The sequence below is a fragment of the Diospyros lotus genome, chromosome 9 (assembly GCF_014633365.1).
Source record: "Diospyros lotus cultivar Yz01 chromosome 9, ASM1463336v1, whole genome shotgun sequence".
NCBI classification, from domain to species: Eukaryota; Viridiplantae; Streptophyta; class Magnoliopsida; order Ericales; family Ebenaceae; genus Diospyros; species Diospyros lotus.
In genome coordinates this window covers 11,592,629-11,609,938 of record NC_068346.1, presented here as the reverse complement: position 1 = coordinate 11,609,938, position 17,310 = coordinate 11,592,629, and the positions used below count along the sequence as shown (strand labels likewise).

General features: G+C 35.8%; 2 protein-coding genes across 2 annotated transcripts; one reads left to right on the top strand and one right to left on the bottom strand.

Moving 5' to 3' along the window:
• The first annotated feature begins 3,078 nt into the window (after positions 1-3,078).
• Positions 3,079-11,598, top strand: LOC127809880 (uncharacterized). Its single transcript, XM_052349034.1, has 2 exons — positions 3,079-3,446; positions 10,818-11,598. Exons 1-2 carry the CDS (start codon positions 3,127-3,129, stop codon positions 11,305-11,307), a joined length of 810 nt encoding a protein of 269 aa, XP_052204994.1. The 5' UTR covers positions 3,079-3,126; the 3' UTR covers positions 11,308-11,598.
• A 180-nt stretch (positions 11,599-11,778) lies between these two features.
• Positions 11,779-14,604, bottom strand: LOC127809879 (glyceraldehyde-3-phosphate dehydrogenase A, chloroplastic). The gene is made up of 5 exons (XM_052349033.1): positions 14,366-14,604; positions 14,124-14,246; positions 13,085-13,383; positions 12,744-12,988; positions 11,779-12,487 (listed from the first exon to the last, which is right to left on the bottom strand). Exons 1-5 carry the CDS (start codon positions 14,405-14,407, stop codon positions 11,985-11,987), a joined length of 1,212 nt encoding a protein of 403 aa, XP_052204993.1. The 5' UTR covers positions 14,408-14,604; the 3' UTR covers positions 11,779-11,984.
• Between the last annotated feature and the right edge of the window lie 2,706 nt (positions 14,605-17,310).

Sequence of the window (17,310 nt, the reverse complement as noted above, 5' to 3'; positions counted from 1 at the left end):
CGAAAATCAGTAATTTGATCAAATCGGATCGAATGTGCCTTTTAGATTAGTTTTATAATTCAATTATTAGAATTTGATTCTAACAAAAATTAAGAACTGATATATTTGATTTGGTTATTGATTTTTTTTTTCAAATCATGGTTCGAACCGAATCAGAACTAATATTATACTTATATATATATTATAATTTTTTAGATATATATATACACATACGCATAAATAGTATCACTTTCTATAAAACTAACAAGATTCAATAACTCTTTTATTTATAGACTTTTATACACTATTGCTATACTAAATAGTCGAAGTAATCTCATTTGATGAGATAGTTTATGAATTATTTTGTTCTACTTTTACTTTAATACTTGAAACATTAACGAAGTTATGGGTTTATTTTAATTAACAAATTTGTTTGTAATTTCATATTTTGCGAAAATGTTTAGAACCTAAATGTTAATTGGATAAAATCGAAACCGGTCCAGTGTGACGGATTAGTCATGATTTGGTTTTATATATGTGATGGTTCAGTTACACTTTTTATTTTTTTGAAACTATTAAAAATGGTTCGATTACTGAATTCTTACATAATCGAACCAATACAAACCATTGATACCCTGGTTCTATATTATAGTTATTCAAAAATAGTTTTCTTTATCTACTATTTACTAGTAAATAATGTTAAAAATATTTTGAGATTTAATAAATATATTTATTTTTAATTTAAAATTATTTTTATTAATTGATGACAAATATATTATATTTTATAATATCTTATTAATAATAAAATAACTTTAAAAACAAAAATAAAATGCATTTTATTACATCTTAATATTAGTATTATCTTTTATTTGTAATAAATTAAATAAAAAAACTATTTAATTTGTTTCTTTTCCATTTATTTTTATTATAATTATTTTCACTATATGAATGATCAAAGAGGTATCATGTATATGTAAATAAAAAAAATATGAGAATAATTACAATTTCAAATATATCTAAAATTTGTTATAATATATACTTTCCATTCAATTTACTATTAACTTTACATAAACATATCTAAACTAAATCTACCTAAAATCTAAATTTGTATAGAGAAAATAATTACAAACAGTCACTTTCTAAAAGTAGTTAATAATCAAAGTGTTAATATAATTACATGTCTGAAATAAATTATTAAAAATGTTTTAAATATAACAAATTCAACTATAAAAAATAATTTTAGATATTTAAAATGCGTTAATTGAATTTTTATTAGATTTGCAAGTTTAAAAATATTTTTATATGACATTAGAAGTTAGAATGCCAGTAGTTTATAATTATTTTGCAGTAATTGTGTAACTAAAAAACTAAATTGATTTAGATATATAAAATATATTAAGTTTAATTTTATAAGAAAAATATTTGAAGGTTATGAAATATATCATAATTTGAAAGTAAGGAAATAAAATGAGTTTGCGATCAAAATTCACAAGCTATTCATTTGATCCAACTACCAAAGTACGAGTAGGTTCAGATTTAGTTTACTTGACATTTTTATTGTGAAGTTAATCAATAATAATAGTTGAATATCAACCAGAGTTAAATTAAAAAGTAAAAAAACAAAAAATAATACAATTTTGTTGCGTTAAAAACTCTTAAAAATAAAGATAGACAATTAAACAAAATTCTTATTTTATTTACAAGCAAATTGAAAAACAACAATAAAAATCTAAAGGCTGAGTGCAATCCAACGCCCTTAAATTTTTTATAATTCTTATAAAAAATTACTTTTCAGTATAATCCCGAGGAGACCGACATAAGATATAAGAGTAAATTTAATATACATTAATTCAACTTTAAAATTATAACTATTTACTTATTGAACTTTAAATTATTATCATTTATTCATTGAATTTTACTCAATGTTAACCATCTATTACTAGTTATAATTCCGTCAGATCTTACAAACGAAAAATACATATGTGGCTAACGGAATTCGACATGACAAGAGTAAATTTAACATACATTCACTAAACTTAAAAAAATGTAATTATTTACTCACTAATTTTTGAATTGTTATTACTTACTCACTAAACTTTGCTCAATGTCAACCATCCATCGCCCCTTACATTACCGTCTGATTTTAAAACACTCGTTACATCACTGTCTGATATTGGCATTATCGCCCTTGCACGGTCCCTCTGTGCTTATTCCTTTAATTTTATAATGAGGTAAATCACGGGATAAGCCTCATGCAAACTAGGGTTTGAACTCATAGTTCGCTAGAATGATACCAACATATTATGGCCCGTCATTTACCATCCAAGTTATGTTATGGGGGCATTACCGTCTAATCTTGAAACAAATTAAAAACTTATTGTAAGCATTTTGAGATCAATTACTTCTCAAATCACAAGTCAAAAACTAAACTAATGATTCAAATTAAAAAAGTTACTAATGCAAATCATAAGTAACAACAAAAAGTTTGCTTAGATTTTTTACCTTTATTATATACCAAAATTACGATTTTTGTAATCAATTTTTAGCTTTTGGTCTCATTATTGAATACATTTTTGTGAATTTCATTATTCATAACAAAGGTAAAAAATCTAAACAGACATATTTTTTGTTTCTGTTTTGCATTAATAGTTTTTTAATTTGAATAATGGTTTAATTTTTACCTTATAGTTTTGAGAAGCAAATGATATCAAATACATACAAATTTTTTTTAATATATTTCAAGATCAAATGGAAATGTAAGGGGTGATAGATAGTTGACGTTGAGTCAAATTTAGTGAACAAGTAATAGCAATTCAAAGTTCAGTAAATAAATAGTTATATTTTTAAAATTTAGTAAGTGTATGTTAAATTTATCCTTGTCACATCGAATTCTATTAATCATGCGAACATTTTTTTTTTTTGCAAGATCTCACGGAGTTATAATAAATGATTAATGGTTAACATTTAATAAAATTCAATGAGTAAGTAGTAATTTAAGTGAATAATTAGTTATAATTTTAGAATTTAGTGCGTAAATAGTTATAATTTTAAAATTTAATATATTAATTTTACCCCATATCTAAAGTTGAATATGTAAGGTGTGCGGGAAATAGATCGTTGGGAGAGCGGACTGGTTCTGTCGCCGGTATGGGAAAAGTGGCGAGCAGAGCGAGAATGATCGGAGTGGCGGTGGCGATAATAGCGGTGCTGAAAGCGGCGAGCAGCAAGTACGGTTGGGGATGGGACAAAGAGGCGGCGGTGCAGATGCTCAGGGCCATGGCGGATCAGCTGGGAGTATGGGCAATCCCCGCCTACGTTGGGTTGCACACCCTAACCCTAGCTCTCTGCCTTCCCTACGCGGTGTTCTTCGAGGCAGGGGCTTCTCTCCTTTTCGGCTTCTTCCCCGCACTCCTCTGCGTCTTCTCCGCCAAGGTCCTCGGCGCTTCCCTCTCTTTCTGGATCGGCAGGTACACTTTTACTAGTCAACTGTTTCACCACAAACAAATGCGTAAACATCCATCTATCTGATAAAATTTCCTCTTTCTTGCTCACTTGTGCTGGAAAGTTTCTAGTACTCTCTGCTTGTTGCAGAACCCCAGTCGCAAACACATATGCAGTGATGAAAACAGCATTTTTCACTTTTCCTGTGACTGTTATATGTATGAAGATATATGCGTTGCCTTCTTTATACGTATGTATGCGAGTCATGGATAAGTTGTTAGTTTGTTACTACCTTCGGAAGAGGTGGGAAAATGTTAAGAATGCATCGTAGGGACATGAAACGTTTCAGGAGAAGATCCTGGTGGAATGCAAGTTCTCTGCGTCCTTTGTGGCGTTAGTTCAAATCCTTAACCTGTAGGCTGAAAATCAGCTGCCTATTTTGATCAGAATCTAAATCCACATAATCATTAGGTTCCCAAGAACTACATGGATTTAGGCTCTGGATTTGAAATCCCTTGATGCACAATGCATGCAAAGCATCCAGCCTTGGCACCTTTTATACACGTTCTAAGGAGTGCATAATATATAATACAATTTGAAGAAATATATGGTCTCTTAAGCCAAAAGTAGCATGCACTATTCCCTTCAGACAATCACTGGAGGCCTTGGTGTTACCAGAAAGTCTTTTATTTCTCTAGATCTGCAAGCACAAATTAATCCTAAGGGAGCAGTCTTCCACACCTTGTTGGAACCCCACATAGAATCTTCAATCCAAGAAGCAAAAAGTTTCCCAATTGGAAAAAGAATTATTTAATGAACTTCAAACCTGAGAATTATACTCATGCATTTGCTTATTTAAAGAGTGTATTACGCAATTTAAACCTCTCTAGAAACTGCAAAAAAATATAATGCATGATTAATACTTTCTATGACATCTTTCTACATGCAACAAAGTCCATTCCTTTAGAGCCTTACATTAAATATACCTTAAATATTTTTAAGAATGATTTTATGTTGGTTTTTATTAGGAATAAGGTGTAGGGGTGTAAGAATTTATATATATATATATATTTTTATTTTTCTTAATTTTGTTGATAGACAAACTTGGTGGGAGACTGTTAGGTATAGCATGAATTATAAGGGCCTCACAGAAGAGATACCCTTAGATAGAAATGATTGGTAAGTTAGAATTCATATATTCAACCTCATCTAGTGAGATTAAGGCTGGATATCTCGTTGCTGCTGATTTGTTAATGGATAATGTTGAATCTTGGACCGATTACCACACAAGAAACCCCACTCTCTCACAACCAACTCTCACCCGATAGGAACAGAAATAGGATAACACAAGTTAGAGAAAACCAAAGCAATAACTGAAAAGTAAAGAGACAAGAATCTTATCTTGGTTCAGGCATGGAAATGCCCTACATCCAGACTGCCAAAGCCTTTGACAAAATCCACTAGAAAGTGATCAAGATTACAGCACTCCCTCTCACACACTTCTAGCTATGAACAATAGCCTTACCTCTCGAGAATACAAGGACTGAGCCTTTGCTCTCTCTCAATTCTCTAGAACCCGTGCAAGATGGAAAAACAGAAGAATGAATGCTGAATCACACCCTCCTGAGAACCTATCTGCCTCTATTTATAAGAGATAGAGGCGATTACAAACCAAGGACTTAGATGTAAATAGAAGGAAATAAAAGGACTATCGGAAATAACTTCCTACAAGTTATTTCCGTTATATTCTAAACACATAAAATATAAACATACAAAACTATTTTCCAGCTATATACAAAGCCCTCTACCGAGACTTAACAACTTAACTAATGGAAATCCTAACAGATAATAAATCAAATCAAAGCTTTAGTGATTTGTAGTGGCTATAGTAAATTGACGTCATAGTGGTCAATTGATGATCTTACATGTATTTTTTGTTTTTGGAAAATAGAATAAAAAAATTTCAATCATAGGAGAGTTTGAAGTAAGGCGAATGGTTTCCTTTTCATATTTCAATCCATATGATTTAAGTAGAATTGCTTTGTCTAAATGTAATTTTTCTTTGCCTTTTTCTAACCTTTTATTTTCCAATACACGATACACTTATCTTTTTGGCTTTTGGCCATAAACAACAACATTTTAAGACTTAGTCCAACTTGGAAGAATAGGTGGTGTTATTAAAGATAACCTAAACCAAAAAAAAACTTTATATGAGATTTACTGTTATTTCTTTCTCCAAGGCCATAACCTCCATGCATGTCTCTATATTCATTCACTTCTACTCACATGACCATATAAGTTGTCTCCTATGATAATTATATCTCTTCTAAGTATTCCTTGAAATAATCCCTGTAAATCCTTTCAAAATTCCATCTTTCATCTTCGATTCCAATTCAACTCATGGTTCATATGTACTGACAATATTCAAAGTCTCTTTTCCTAGAACAACTTTAGCTATGATTTTCCTATCTCCTAATAACTTCATATCCCCTATCTCATTCTTTAAAGTTTTATTCGTAATAATCTCCGCTCCATTCCTCACGTGATCTTTTCCTGTCTACTAAAGTTTATATCTTGACTCGGTCAATATTTTAGCCTTTTCACCAACCCATCTTGTCTCTTGGAGGCAAATATTCTTCATTCTTCCCCTAATTATTAGAACTACCTGATTTTTTTAATTTTTGAGCCCTTGTTTTTGAAGTATATTTTCAGAGAAAGCAAAAAGAAATGAAGACTAAAAGCCTGTGCCAACATTTGTTTATTCAAATTTTAGGAACAAGAAAAAAAGATCATCTCTAAGCTAGCAGGGGACTTCTAGTGGAGTACCTTGAGCAACTCCATTGGGAATAAGAATTGAAGATCTGAGTTTAAAAAAAAAAAAAAAAAGTATCAAAAAGTTTTAAAGCTGACTTAAGCATAGCCCATGAGCTGAGTTAAAAAACCAAAAAAGATTCAGACAGTTTTGAAACATTGACTTGAGCTTACCCTGGTATGACTTCTATGAAAGGAAAAATCAGGGCTTAACCTTTGGGGATGGAGAAAATTTCTTGAGCATGATGCTTTTTCCCTTTGATATATTTGATACAGAAATCCCATTAGGTTTGACTTCTAGTGCTGAACAATGACCTGGTGCTTAATTTAGTACACTGAGCGAATACAACAACAACAACAACAACACATCCAGCCTTTATCCCACTGAGCGAATATTTATTGAAAAATTGTTCTTGGCATATATTTCCTTTTATGCTTTCTGTTATAATTGGGAGCATTATCGGTCCAAGAAATCACCCAATAAACCAACAAATATGCCCACACTTTAGCACTCTCTCACCAATTCAACAAAACAACATAAATAGAAAATTAAAGAATTGACAAAAGATAAAGATAGAGCAATCAAACCACACAAGTACATTGAGAATTATCCTGGTTTGAACTGGTTAAAACCAGTCCTACATCTAGCCTTTCGAGAGAGCAATCCACTATGATCTTGATGAAGAACAGTACAAGTAATCCACTTGCACACCCCCACAACCCTCACTGAAGCAATCAAGAACTCTCACTGCAGATTACAAAGATCTCTCTCAACCTTTTCTCTAACAATACAGCTCTCAATACTCAATGAGAATGATCAGTTTTTCAAGGCTTCGACAGACTGACTCTCGCCTCTTATTTATAGACATAAGAGGCGTGAGTTACAAGAGGAATGCCCAGAATACCCTATCTACCCCTCACTTAAAAATTACATGCAATTAGCCTTTTATTTCCTAATTTGCCACTGCCAAATATTAATCTAATAAGACTGAGATCTTCTAGAATATCCAGCCACTCAATGCAAAACTCAAATAACACTTTCCTTTTATTACTGGCTTCCTATGTGGGCATGTACTTGGCACCTCATTAGTGTAGATTGTGGAGTCATTGTAGTGAATTAAGCCCTTCAGTTATTAGAGGATCTAATTCCTGCTTGTGTTTCTCCTAGAACCTCATTTATGATTGCAGAAGTGAGATAAAGATTTTTATGTTTGTTTCTGTGTCTCACGTTGATGAATAGGAATGCCATGTTGGTAATACTACAATTAAAAAGTGAAGAGGTCCATTTGTGGAAGCAGAAATTAAAGCGATCATTTTGTAGTTTCTGGAAATAACCACACTGATTGCCGTATTGACCTGTATTTGTTATTTTTGCTTTTAACAAGCAAAAGCAAAATTGTAAATGTATAAAAAAAAGGTTTGGAAACTGTTATTCAAAATACCCTGTTCACATTGGAAGCTTTCTCGAACTAAAAGGTTTGTTTCCACAGTGAAGACTACCTTCTTCAGCTACATTTTTTCTGACTTTGTCAATGAGTCCATGTCCACAGAATCTTTGAACCTTCAGATCCTCCATTTTCTTTGCCTCCATTAAAATAGTGGTATCTTTCGAAAAAAAATTATTCTTTCTTCTTAGCTGTTTCTTTTTTTTTGTTATAATCATCTCTCAAGCCCTTTGTTGCACTTCAAATGGCATCTAGGTTTCTAGTATTCAAATTTAAGAAGTTTCATGGTCAAGCTTTCTCAAAATAATCTCAGTCAAAGGCAGTTTAACTGAAATTTCATGAACCATGCTTTCTCCTAGGCCTGGTGTGTTAAGTCAAACTTTTCAAATTTTTTATATACAGTTCATCCTTCTTCTAGTTCGAGCTCAATATCACTGTGATTTTATAGAGTTTTGAGTTTTTTCCCCCTTCTACTAACAATGTTTATATAATTAATTTAACTTGAGAAAAGGGCAATATGTCACTGTAAAATGACCACTCCCTCCTAATGTCTTTATTTACTTCCATTATTTGAGATTGATAAGTTATATATCTGAAAAGATATTGAAAGAATTACAATACAACAACAACACTCATAAGCCTTAATCCCACTTGATAGGTTTGGCTGCACAATTCTAGATCTCCAACCATCTCTATCCATAGTCATATCCTTTGTAAGGCCATTATATCTTATGCCATATTTAAGGGTTTCTTACCAAGTTTTCTTGGGTCTTCTTCTCTGTCTTTTACTACAAATTTTGTGGATTTCATCTACTTGCCTCATCGATGCATCTATGGCCTTCTTCTCATATATCCAAAATTTTCTCATTGATAGCTACAAAATTTTCATGCATTGCATGTGCATGGAATTAAGCAATTAAGTATCTAACATGCATAAAGTATGAGCAAAGTTCAGATAATGATGTTATGATGGATGTATAGCCGTATAAGAAATACATAAAAATGAGATCATGCATGGTACAGTTTTTTTTTTTTTCAATTGTCTGAGATGCAATTAAGATGGCTTGGGAAAGCACCCAAAAAAAAAAAAAAAAACCTTGATGGGAAACCCTTAGACATGATGCAATCTAATGATTTTATAGAAGATATGATCATGGATAGAGATGGCTGTGAGAGAATTCATTAATTCATGGAACTAACTCCATCTCGTGAGATTAAGTCTTGTGACGATGGTGATCATTGCATGCACACCGCCCTATTGGGCATAAGGTTGTTGATGATGAAACTGCATGGGGGACGCCACCTCTGGTCTTTGCTATTTTGAAAGTCATGACCTTAATTAATTTGGTATGCCTTATTAGTGAAACCCTATCAGATTTTTTATTTCTAGAAAAACAGTCACCTTTGCATATTTGCCACAATTTACATTTGTCATCTTCTATTAACTAAAAGTTATTTACATATTTACATTCAATTGTCATAAAATACTTCACATATCCAATGAATGTGCATACAACTTTAAAGTTAGTTTTTTGGACCTTTCTCTCTACAACTGAACTTCTCGACATATATTTACATTGGCATCTCTGTTCATTGTTTTTTGTCCATATGTGGATTTCTCCTTTTCTAGTTTGGGAACAACCTGTAATAGAATAAATTATTCTTACACTTGCTAATGGTGCTACTTGCTGCTCGGATGGCTTTCTTGCACAAATTCATTTTTCATCATAGCTATCGCGTGCCACTTGCACTATATATTTATGCATATTGAAGAGTGTGTGGAATTTAGATGATTATTTATAAAAACTATCAAAACAGTCACCAGATTATTCCTTGCGCAATTATCACACACATCACATCATGTGTTCAATACTGCTAACTTTGCTGGAGCATTTTGGGGAAATGTGCCTAAACATTATGAATGTACAACTAATATGTCTCTGAGATGTGAAAGAGTGTTTTTTGTGGGGAAGGCGAGGAAGAGAATGCATACTAATTGGTGCTTGCTCTTTTGCTTATCAACGTTTGCAAATAGATATAAGTCATCTTTTATTTAATCTACATTCTTGCTTAACAGAGATACCGATTCTCAGATCCCGTGACATGGATAATGAACTGTGATTGGGTGGTGGTTTCCAAATGGGGTGTTGAGATATATCTATATGTTAATAATAATGTATTCCCATTTTATAGTATGCTTGTGTAACATAATACCGCTTAAATTTTATGGTATAATCAATTAGCTCCTATTTAAGCTAAAACGTATCAAGATAAATAAAAATACCCAATTAATGAAACTAATAACTTTAGTAGTTATTTTGTGGGTCCCAATCATCTTGCCTGCATCATAAAGTAGTGTAATCCAACGTAGACAGGCAAGGGCTCTTGCCTACTTAATTTGAAGTAGAGCCTTCAGAATATTGAAGGCACTGGTTAAATCCTTCCATGATTCAGTCTGTCAATGACAAGATAGACTCAAACAACTCAAGCTTTTGTTTAGGAACTAGGAGTCAGTTGGGGTTAAAGGATATGTGTCATCCCATGGAGCCTCTTGCCAAGAATATCAAAATTCATTTTGTAATGATACCAAGTACAAAATTCCAATTATCATGCAAAAGCAAATTTTTGTCTTAACCCATCAAGCCACAAGACGGCATTCCCAACAGTTGGAGTACTGAAATCCTCTTTTACCCAGTTTTAGTTATAGAGCCTAGGTTCTTTAATCCAGTCAAGATGACTGTTTCCTAGCTGAACTGAACCAAAACCATTGCCTTGTGAATATGTTCATCCAGGGCCAGGCATCATACCATCATGGTTCCCATGATGTTGTTTGAATTAACTTGGGAGACTTGTCAGAACTCAATGACGTGAAGATCTGAGAAGTGTACGGCTAAAAGGTGCTGACTGGCACGAATCTTGTGATATGCATGCATCTACTAGTGCCATCAAGTGGGAATTTTTGGTCCTTCAACAGTTCATGCTGGATGAATAATCTTATGGAAGTGATTAGAATTGTGATGCTAAGAAATCTGATTTTTTTTTTTCCCTCTCTAGACAATAAAAACTTGTAGTAGTTGTTCATTTAATGAGATCTTTCTGTACATGTACGTTGAGCCACCATAACATCCTGTGCTTTCTCAGGCTTGTATTCAGAAATTCAAATACAGCAATGGAGTGGGCCCAGAGAAACAAGTATTTCCGTATACTTTCCAAGGGAGTTGAAGAAGATGGCTGGAAATTTGTTCTTCTTGCTCGGTTCTCACCAATACCGTCCTACATTATAAACTATGCCTTGGCTGCTACCAGAGTTGGGTTCATTGTGGATTTCCTTCTCCCAACTGTTATCGGCTGCATTCCTATGATCTTGCAGAACACGTCAATTGGCAGCCTGGCTGGTGCTGCAGTGGCTTCAGCATCCCGGTCTCAGAAATCTCAGATTCAATCTTATATCTTCCCGCTTCTCGGAATTTTGTCGAGCATTCTGATCTCCTTGAGGATCAAGAAATATGCCAGTAACATCTCAGATGCTTTATCCAACCCTACTGAGGACACAGGTAACAGCACTGCCGAGTCATCATCTAAAACTTTGTCAGGTGGGGAAGGAAGGAAGGGTCAGAAGAGAAGTGAATGATATATATTTGCACTAACTAAGCATTTGTACGAGGTTGCCTTCTCTGAAAGCAAGGAATATTTCTTGGGTTTCTTTGCTGAAGATCGGTATGATTCATTGTTTCTAGATAGGGATTTAAATCCCTATCTAGAGAATGGAATGAAGTATTGAGATTTGTAAGATGTATTATGACAGCCCACACCAATAATACGCCCAACACTCGTATAATTATGGTTTTTTTTTTTCAGTATAATTACATGTTTAGCAAAGAACAATGATGCAATGAGGACAAATTGACGGAATGTTATTTAAGTTTGATATTTATGATAATATTTTATGTTGATGTGTTGCTGTCATGTCAATACAAATATATGAGATAAATATAAAATATCAATTAAAATATTAAACTTGTGTATTCAAATAACATTTCATTAAAATTAATATTTCAAATAAAAACTCCTTTAACAATCAAAGCCGCCTCCTAAAACCCAGTTTTCAAGAAACAAGAGAAAAACATATGTATATATCCTCGTTACAATTCCCAGCCGAAGCAGAGATCTAAAGAAAATCGATGCATTAATGGCGGAAGAAGAAGAAGAAGAAGAGGAGGAGGAGGAGGAGGAGAAATAAAACTGTGGAACGGATATATAACAAAGCAAAGTTAATGGCAGAATCAATTCACTACAAAATCATCATAATCATTTCCAGTTGTTGGCGACGATGTCGGCCAAATCGACGACCCTCTGCGAGTATCCCCACTCGTTATCGTACCAGGCGATCACCTTCACCATGTCGTCTCCCATCACCATCGTCAGCGACGAGTCCACCGTCGATGACACGTCCGTGCACCGGAAGTCCACCGACACCAGCGGCTCGTCACACACTGACAGGATCCCGTTCAACTCCTTCTCCGCGCTGTCCCTGAACGCCGCGTTCACCTCCTCCGCGAACGTCTTCTTCGACACCTGCACCACCAGGTCCACGACCGACACGTTGGGCGTCGGCACCCGCAGCGCGATTCCATTCAGCTTCCCCTTCAGCGTTGGCAGCACTAGCGCCACAGCCTTGGCCGCGCCGGTCGACGTAGGGACTATGTTGAGAGCAGCTGCTCGTGCGCGGCGGAGGTCCCGGTGGCTTGCGTCGAGAAGGCGCTGGTCGCCGGTGTAGGAGTGGGTGGTGGTCATTGTGCCCTTTATGATGCCTGTCATGTGATACATAGAAATTGAGATTTACACCAAAATCCAAGTGAAAATCTTCTAATTGAGCAAGCAAGCAGCCCTTCCTCCCTCTAGTATTGAAGAGACAGAGGCATAGAGAATCTTTATTTATTTTATTTTTGTGGTAGGAAGATTTTCAATTTTAGATGGGTTTTTGTATTGAAGAGACAGGCAATAGTTCGTGATAATTTCAACAGTGACAGAGTGGGTTAGGGTTTAACGTTGATATTGTAATATTACCGAATTTCTGATCGAGGACCTTGACGAATGGGGCAAGGCAATTGGTGGTGCAAGAGGCGTTGCTGATAATGGGCTCGGCCGGGTCGTAGGCGTCGGCGTTCACGCCCACCACGTACGTCGGAATGTCGCCTTTCCCCGGCGCCGTGATCAGAACCTTCTTCGCCCCAGCCTGAATGTGCTTTCCGGCGCCGTCACGGTCCACGAACACCCCCGTTCCTTCGATCACCAGATCAATCCCCAGATCCCTATCACCAGATTAGCAGCCAATCATTGCGAGTAGTGAAAGAAATGAATTGAAGATGACGATGACGATGATGAATTAAATAATTATTAATTATTACTTCCAGGGGAGATTGGCCGGGTTGCGATTGGAGACGACTTTGATGATCTTGCCATCGACGGAGATGGCCTCGTCCCCCGCGGGCTTGACGTCAGCGTCGAATATGCCGAGGGTGGAGTCGTACTTGAGGAGGTGGGAGGCCTGCTTCACGCCGCCGGTGTCGTTGATGACAACCACGTCCAGGGGAGAGTCCTTGCGCCCGTGCCAGCACCTCAAGAAGTTCCGGCCGATCCTACCGAAGCCATTGATGGCCACCTTCAGCTTCGCCTCCACCACTCCCCTCTTCTGCTTCCCCCCCACCTATCAGAATATATATTCCATAATCACCAATTCTTCACACCATCTCTCTCTCTCTCTCTCTCTATATAATATGGTTGCATGAAAATGGATTAATTAAAGAATAAGCATCACATTAACTTCTAATATCAATGAAGAATTGCTTTTAATTTGTATTATATTTTACCATTGAAAATCATAATCTTCTAAAATTTGTGTTCTTACCTAATGTAAAAAGTTAATAAATATCGTAGAAAGAAATTTTTTTAACAACAAACATCAGAGGTTGCACCCAAAAAATCTTTTTGACAAATTTCTCGTGGCTAAGATAATGCAGCTTGCTGCAACTAATTGAATGATGATGACAACTTAATCACAATTCTTATAATAATGTGTCTTTTGTTTTGATTTGATATTTGATATAATTAACTTGATAAATCCTAAATGATTATTAGTCATTTTTATGCATTATGTATGCGGTTATATTCCTATATCATTTCCAACTACAAGTTAATTTACTAAGTTTCTATTTCAAAAAAAAAAAAAAAAAAAAAAAACTGCCATCTAAAATCACAGAATTTTATTGTACATTTATTAAAAATCGAATTAAATATACATCATTTTGATCAATAACGTAATTAAGAGGCATTTCGCTAACATGATGTTCCCAATCTTATGAATGAAACGCCGCAATATTAGCAGTAGCCGAATGTTGTCATAGAGAGAGAGAGAGAGAGGGAGAGAGAGAGAGAGAGAGCACTGACAACAGAGGTCTGGAATGCAACGAGAGACTGCCAGTCCTCGGAGGATCTCCGGCCAAAGGGCAGCGACGCCGAAGAGCTGCGGAGGCCGGAGAATTCGGAAAATCCTGTTCTGCTTGTGTTGCCCTGCGCCCCCATATATATATATATATACTACGTAAGATAACATATACAGATATGTTGAAGCAATCAAAGCATCAAACTACAACTAACTATAAGAATATTAATTGGGATGGAGCACAGACCTGGAGGGATGAATTGACGACAGAGAGACCAGCCGACGCCATGGCCGCGCGTAAGCAAGCAAGCAAGCAAGCAGTTGCTCAGTTAGAATAGGTGGTATTTATAATATGTGTGTGTGTGTATGGAGGAGGAAGGAGAAAGAGTAATAATAGTAGTAGTAGTTGTAGTAGTTTGTGGTGGAAAATGGAGTTTTAGTAGAGACAGAGAGAGGGAGAGAGAGCAGCATAATGTTATCAGTGGCAGTGGCTGGAGAAATATGATATTGATGATGGGAGGAGGGAGGAAAAGGATAAGATTATTGATAGCCTCTCGCATAATGTATGGCTATGCTTTGCCTTTTATTTCTCCTCCCCACGTCCATAATCTCTCTCTCTCTCTTTCTCTCTCTCCTCTTCTTTGATGGCAGTGAACGAGGGTGGGCCTAAGGGCATGTCCTCCGGGTAATTAAGTACCAAAAATGGTGAGTTTACAAAATTATTTTGATAAATTTTATACGCCATAGTCAACGTTTAGTAAAAAGACATTCATCACTTTTGTATTTTTTGAAATAACACAAAACTCTTTCGTTTCTCTTGTCATTATTCATTCACAAGAATTAATCATTTTACATTTTATTGTTATTTGAATATAATAATTAAAATTTATTTATTTCGTAAAAACTTTGCAAAAAGTCGATAAGACCTGGCAAGACAAAAAAGTAAGGACTGGCCGAAAGGAATTAATAGCCGTGGGGCCTTACCCATTGTCCGGGGAAACGAAAAAAATGGTATGTGGAGGTGAAATTGCCTACGGATGTAATCTCTCATGATGAAGTTCACGAGTGAAGTCTCGAGAGAAGTGTCCAGATGGAGTCTTTGGATGGCAATCCTTGGGTGGAGTCACAACTATCCATGAGAGTTGGGGATGCTCATATGAGGTAAATTGCATGGCAAAAGATAGTCAAAAGGCACGTGAAGATTTCTCTTACATGGGCCTCCGTTGCCTAAGTCAGATACTATCCCATGAGAGTGAAGATGCAGTATGGATGCATGTATTGGGAACGAAAGAAGTTCGTAGGTGAACTATGGAAGGGTGCACGCGTGAACTGAGAAAGTGTGATGCACGGATGACGTACGTAAGAGAAATGTGCAGGTAAACTGAAGGGGTGTGAGTTCTGTGAGTGAGTTGTGTGGATGAGTAGTGTAGGAAGTTCAAGGGTCTAAAAAATATCAAGAATACGAAGGGTCAGGGAGTATTTATACCCCTCGATTGTGACTAGGACACGTGGCACGCTTATGCAGGGGGACATGAGACTCTATCTATTGTAGACACATAACTTTCTCAACCGTACACGGTGGTCCTGGAGTCAACCATGCTCAGAGGAACCCTAGTAAGAAATTGAAAGAAAATGCCAACAATTGGTGGTTCATGCAAGGGTTTTAGTTGATTTTCAAAACTTTTTCGAAAATACATAATAAACGCAACGGAAGAAAGCAAAATCACCTTGAAAGACCCAATATCTAACAACCATATGCAATAAAAATGAAACCATCCATGGGGCATTTAGAATGTATACCTCACTAGAAAGTTTCATTGTTGATGAAGAGGTTGAAATCCACCCGAGACAGCTCCATCCTCAACAAACGGCTCTCGAACAACATCTTTGAACAGTAAAATCGGATGACCAATCCGACCCTCATTTACATAAGAGCCCTAATTAGTCCATGCTTCAAGTAATGGATGAAACCTGCAAGAAAGCTTATGTACTAGCCAAGCTTCTTGCAGGTGATGTAGTTGTAATTGGGGTTAGAAACAAAAGGGTTTCAAATCCAAATAATCTCACTATTGGATTGAAATTGCTACAATAGTAAGGAGAAACTAGGAATAATGGGAGGAAGAAGAGAGGATGGGTTTATGAATCTGGGAGAGTAAGAAATGCTCACAACCAAGAGAGAGAGCAATAACATCAAATGCAACAAGGTTATTGAGCTATTTCTTCTTTTTCCCTTTTACACTTAAACCCTCACATATCCTCCAAATTGGACAAAATTGACTAAGAGAGAGAGAGAGAAAGAGAAAGAGAGAGAGGGGGGGGGGGGGGACAAGGGAGAGAGAGGGAAATGAAGGTAAATCACACGCTGTCCTTCTCGTCATCCTTTTCATCAATGTTGTTAAAATCGCAAGTTGACTCATACAATTTAAGAGTTTACGAGTCAACAAACATTTAACGCTTCAACTCGGATGTAGTATCGATTTTGTGGCAAAATCAAAGTAAACTCATGAGTGGGACTCGTAAACTCAGACCGAGTATACCGAGTTCAATTTAGGCTACATCGGTTTTGTGGCAAAATCAAAGTAAACTCATGAGTGGGACTCGTAAACTCAGACCGAGTATACCGAGTTCAATTTAGGCCCCATTTTCAGGTTAGAGACGAAACTGGCCCCATTTCCAGGTTATAGACGAAACTAGCAAACATATATATATATATATATATATATAAAGCACTGCTGCTCCGTAAGTTTTCTCATCCTTCAAACCTAATCGACCGCTACAACCCTTGCAATTGACGCTTCCGCTTGCTGCAACGTGCTTGATCAGAGTTCTCCTTTGCTACGACGTGGTTGATTAGTGCAGCGGTGTCGGTGGTGCTTGCTGCATGCGATTGTTCTGTATTTGCTCTGCTTCTTCTTCGTTTGTTCACGGCTTCACCTTCAAAGTTCAAATAATCAAAGCCTCAAAGGTATGAGTCATGACTATATGTTTTTTGCCAAGTCAGATTACTATTTTTGTGCTGTGTCGAGCTATGTGTTACGCCTGAAGTTCGATCGCTGTATGTGTATTGTGCTGAGTATGTGAGTGAGATAGTGAGTGATACATACACATATATATATAATATTATATATTTTTGGGTGCATATTTTGTGCATACATTTTGTTCACTTCACTTCACTGCAGTTCTCTTTTAGAA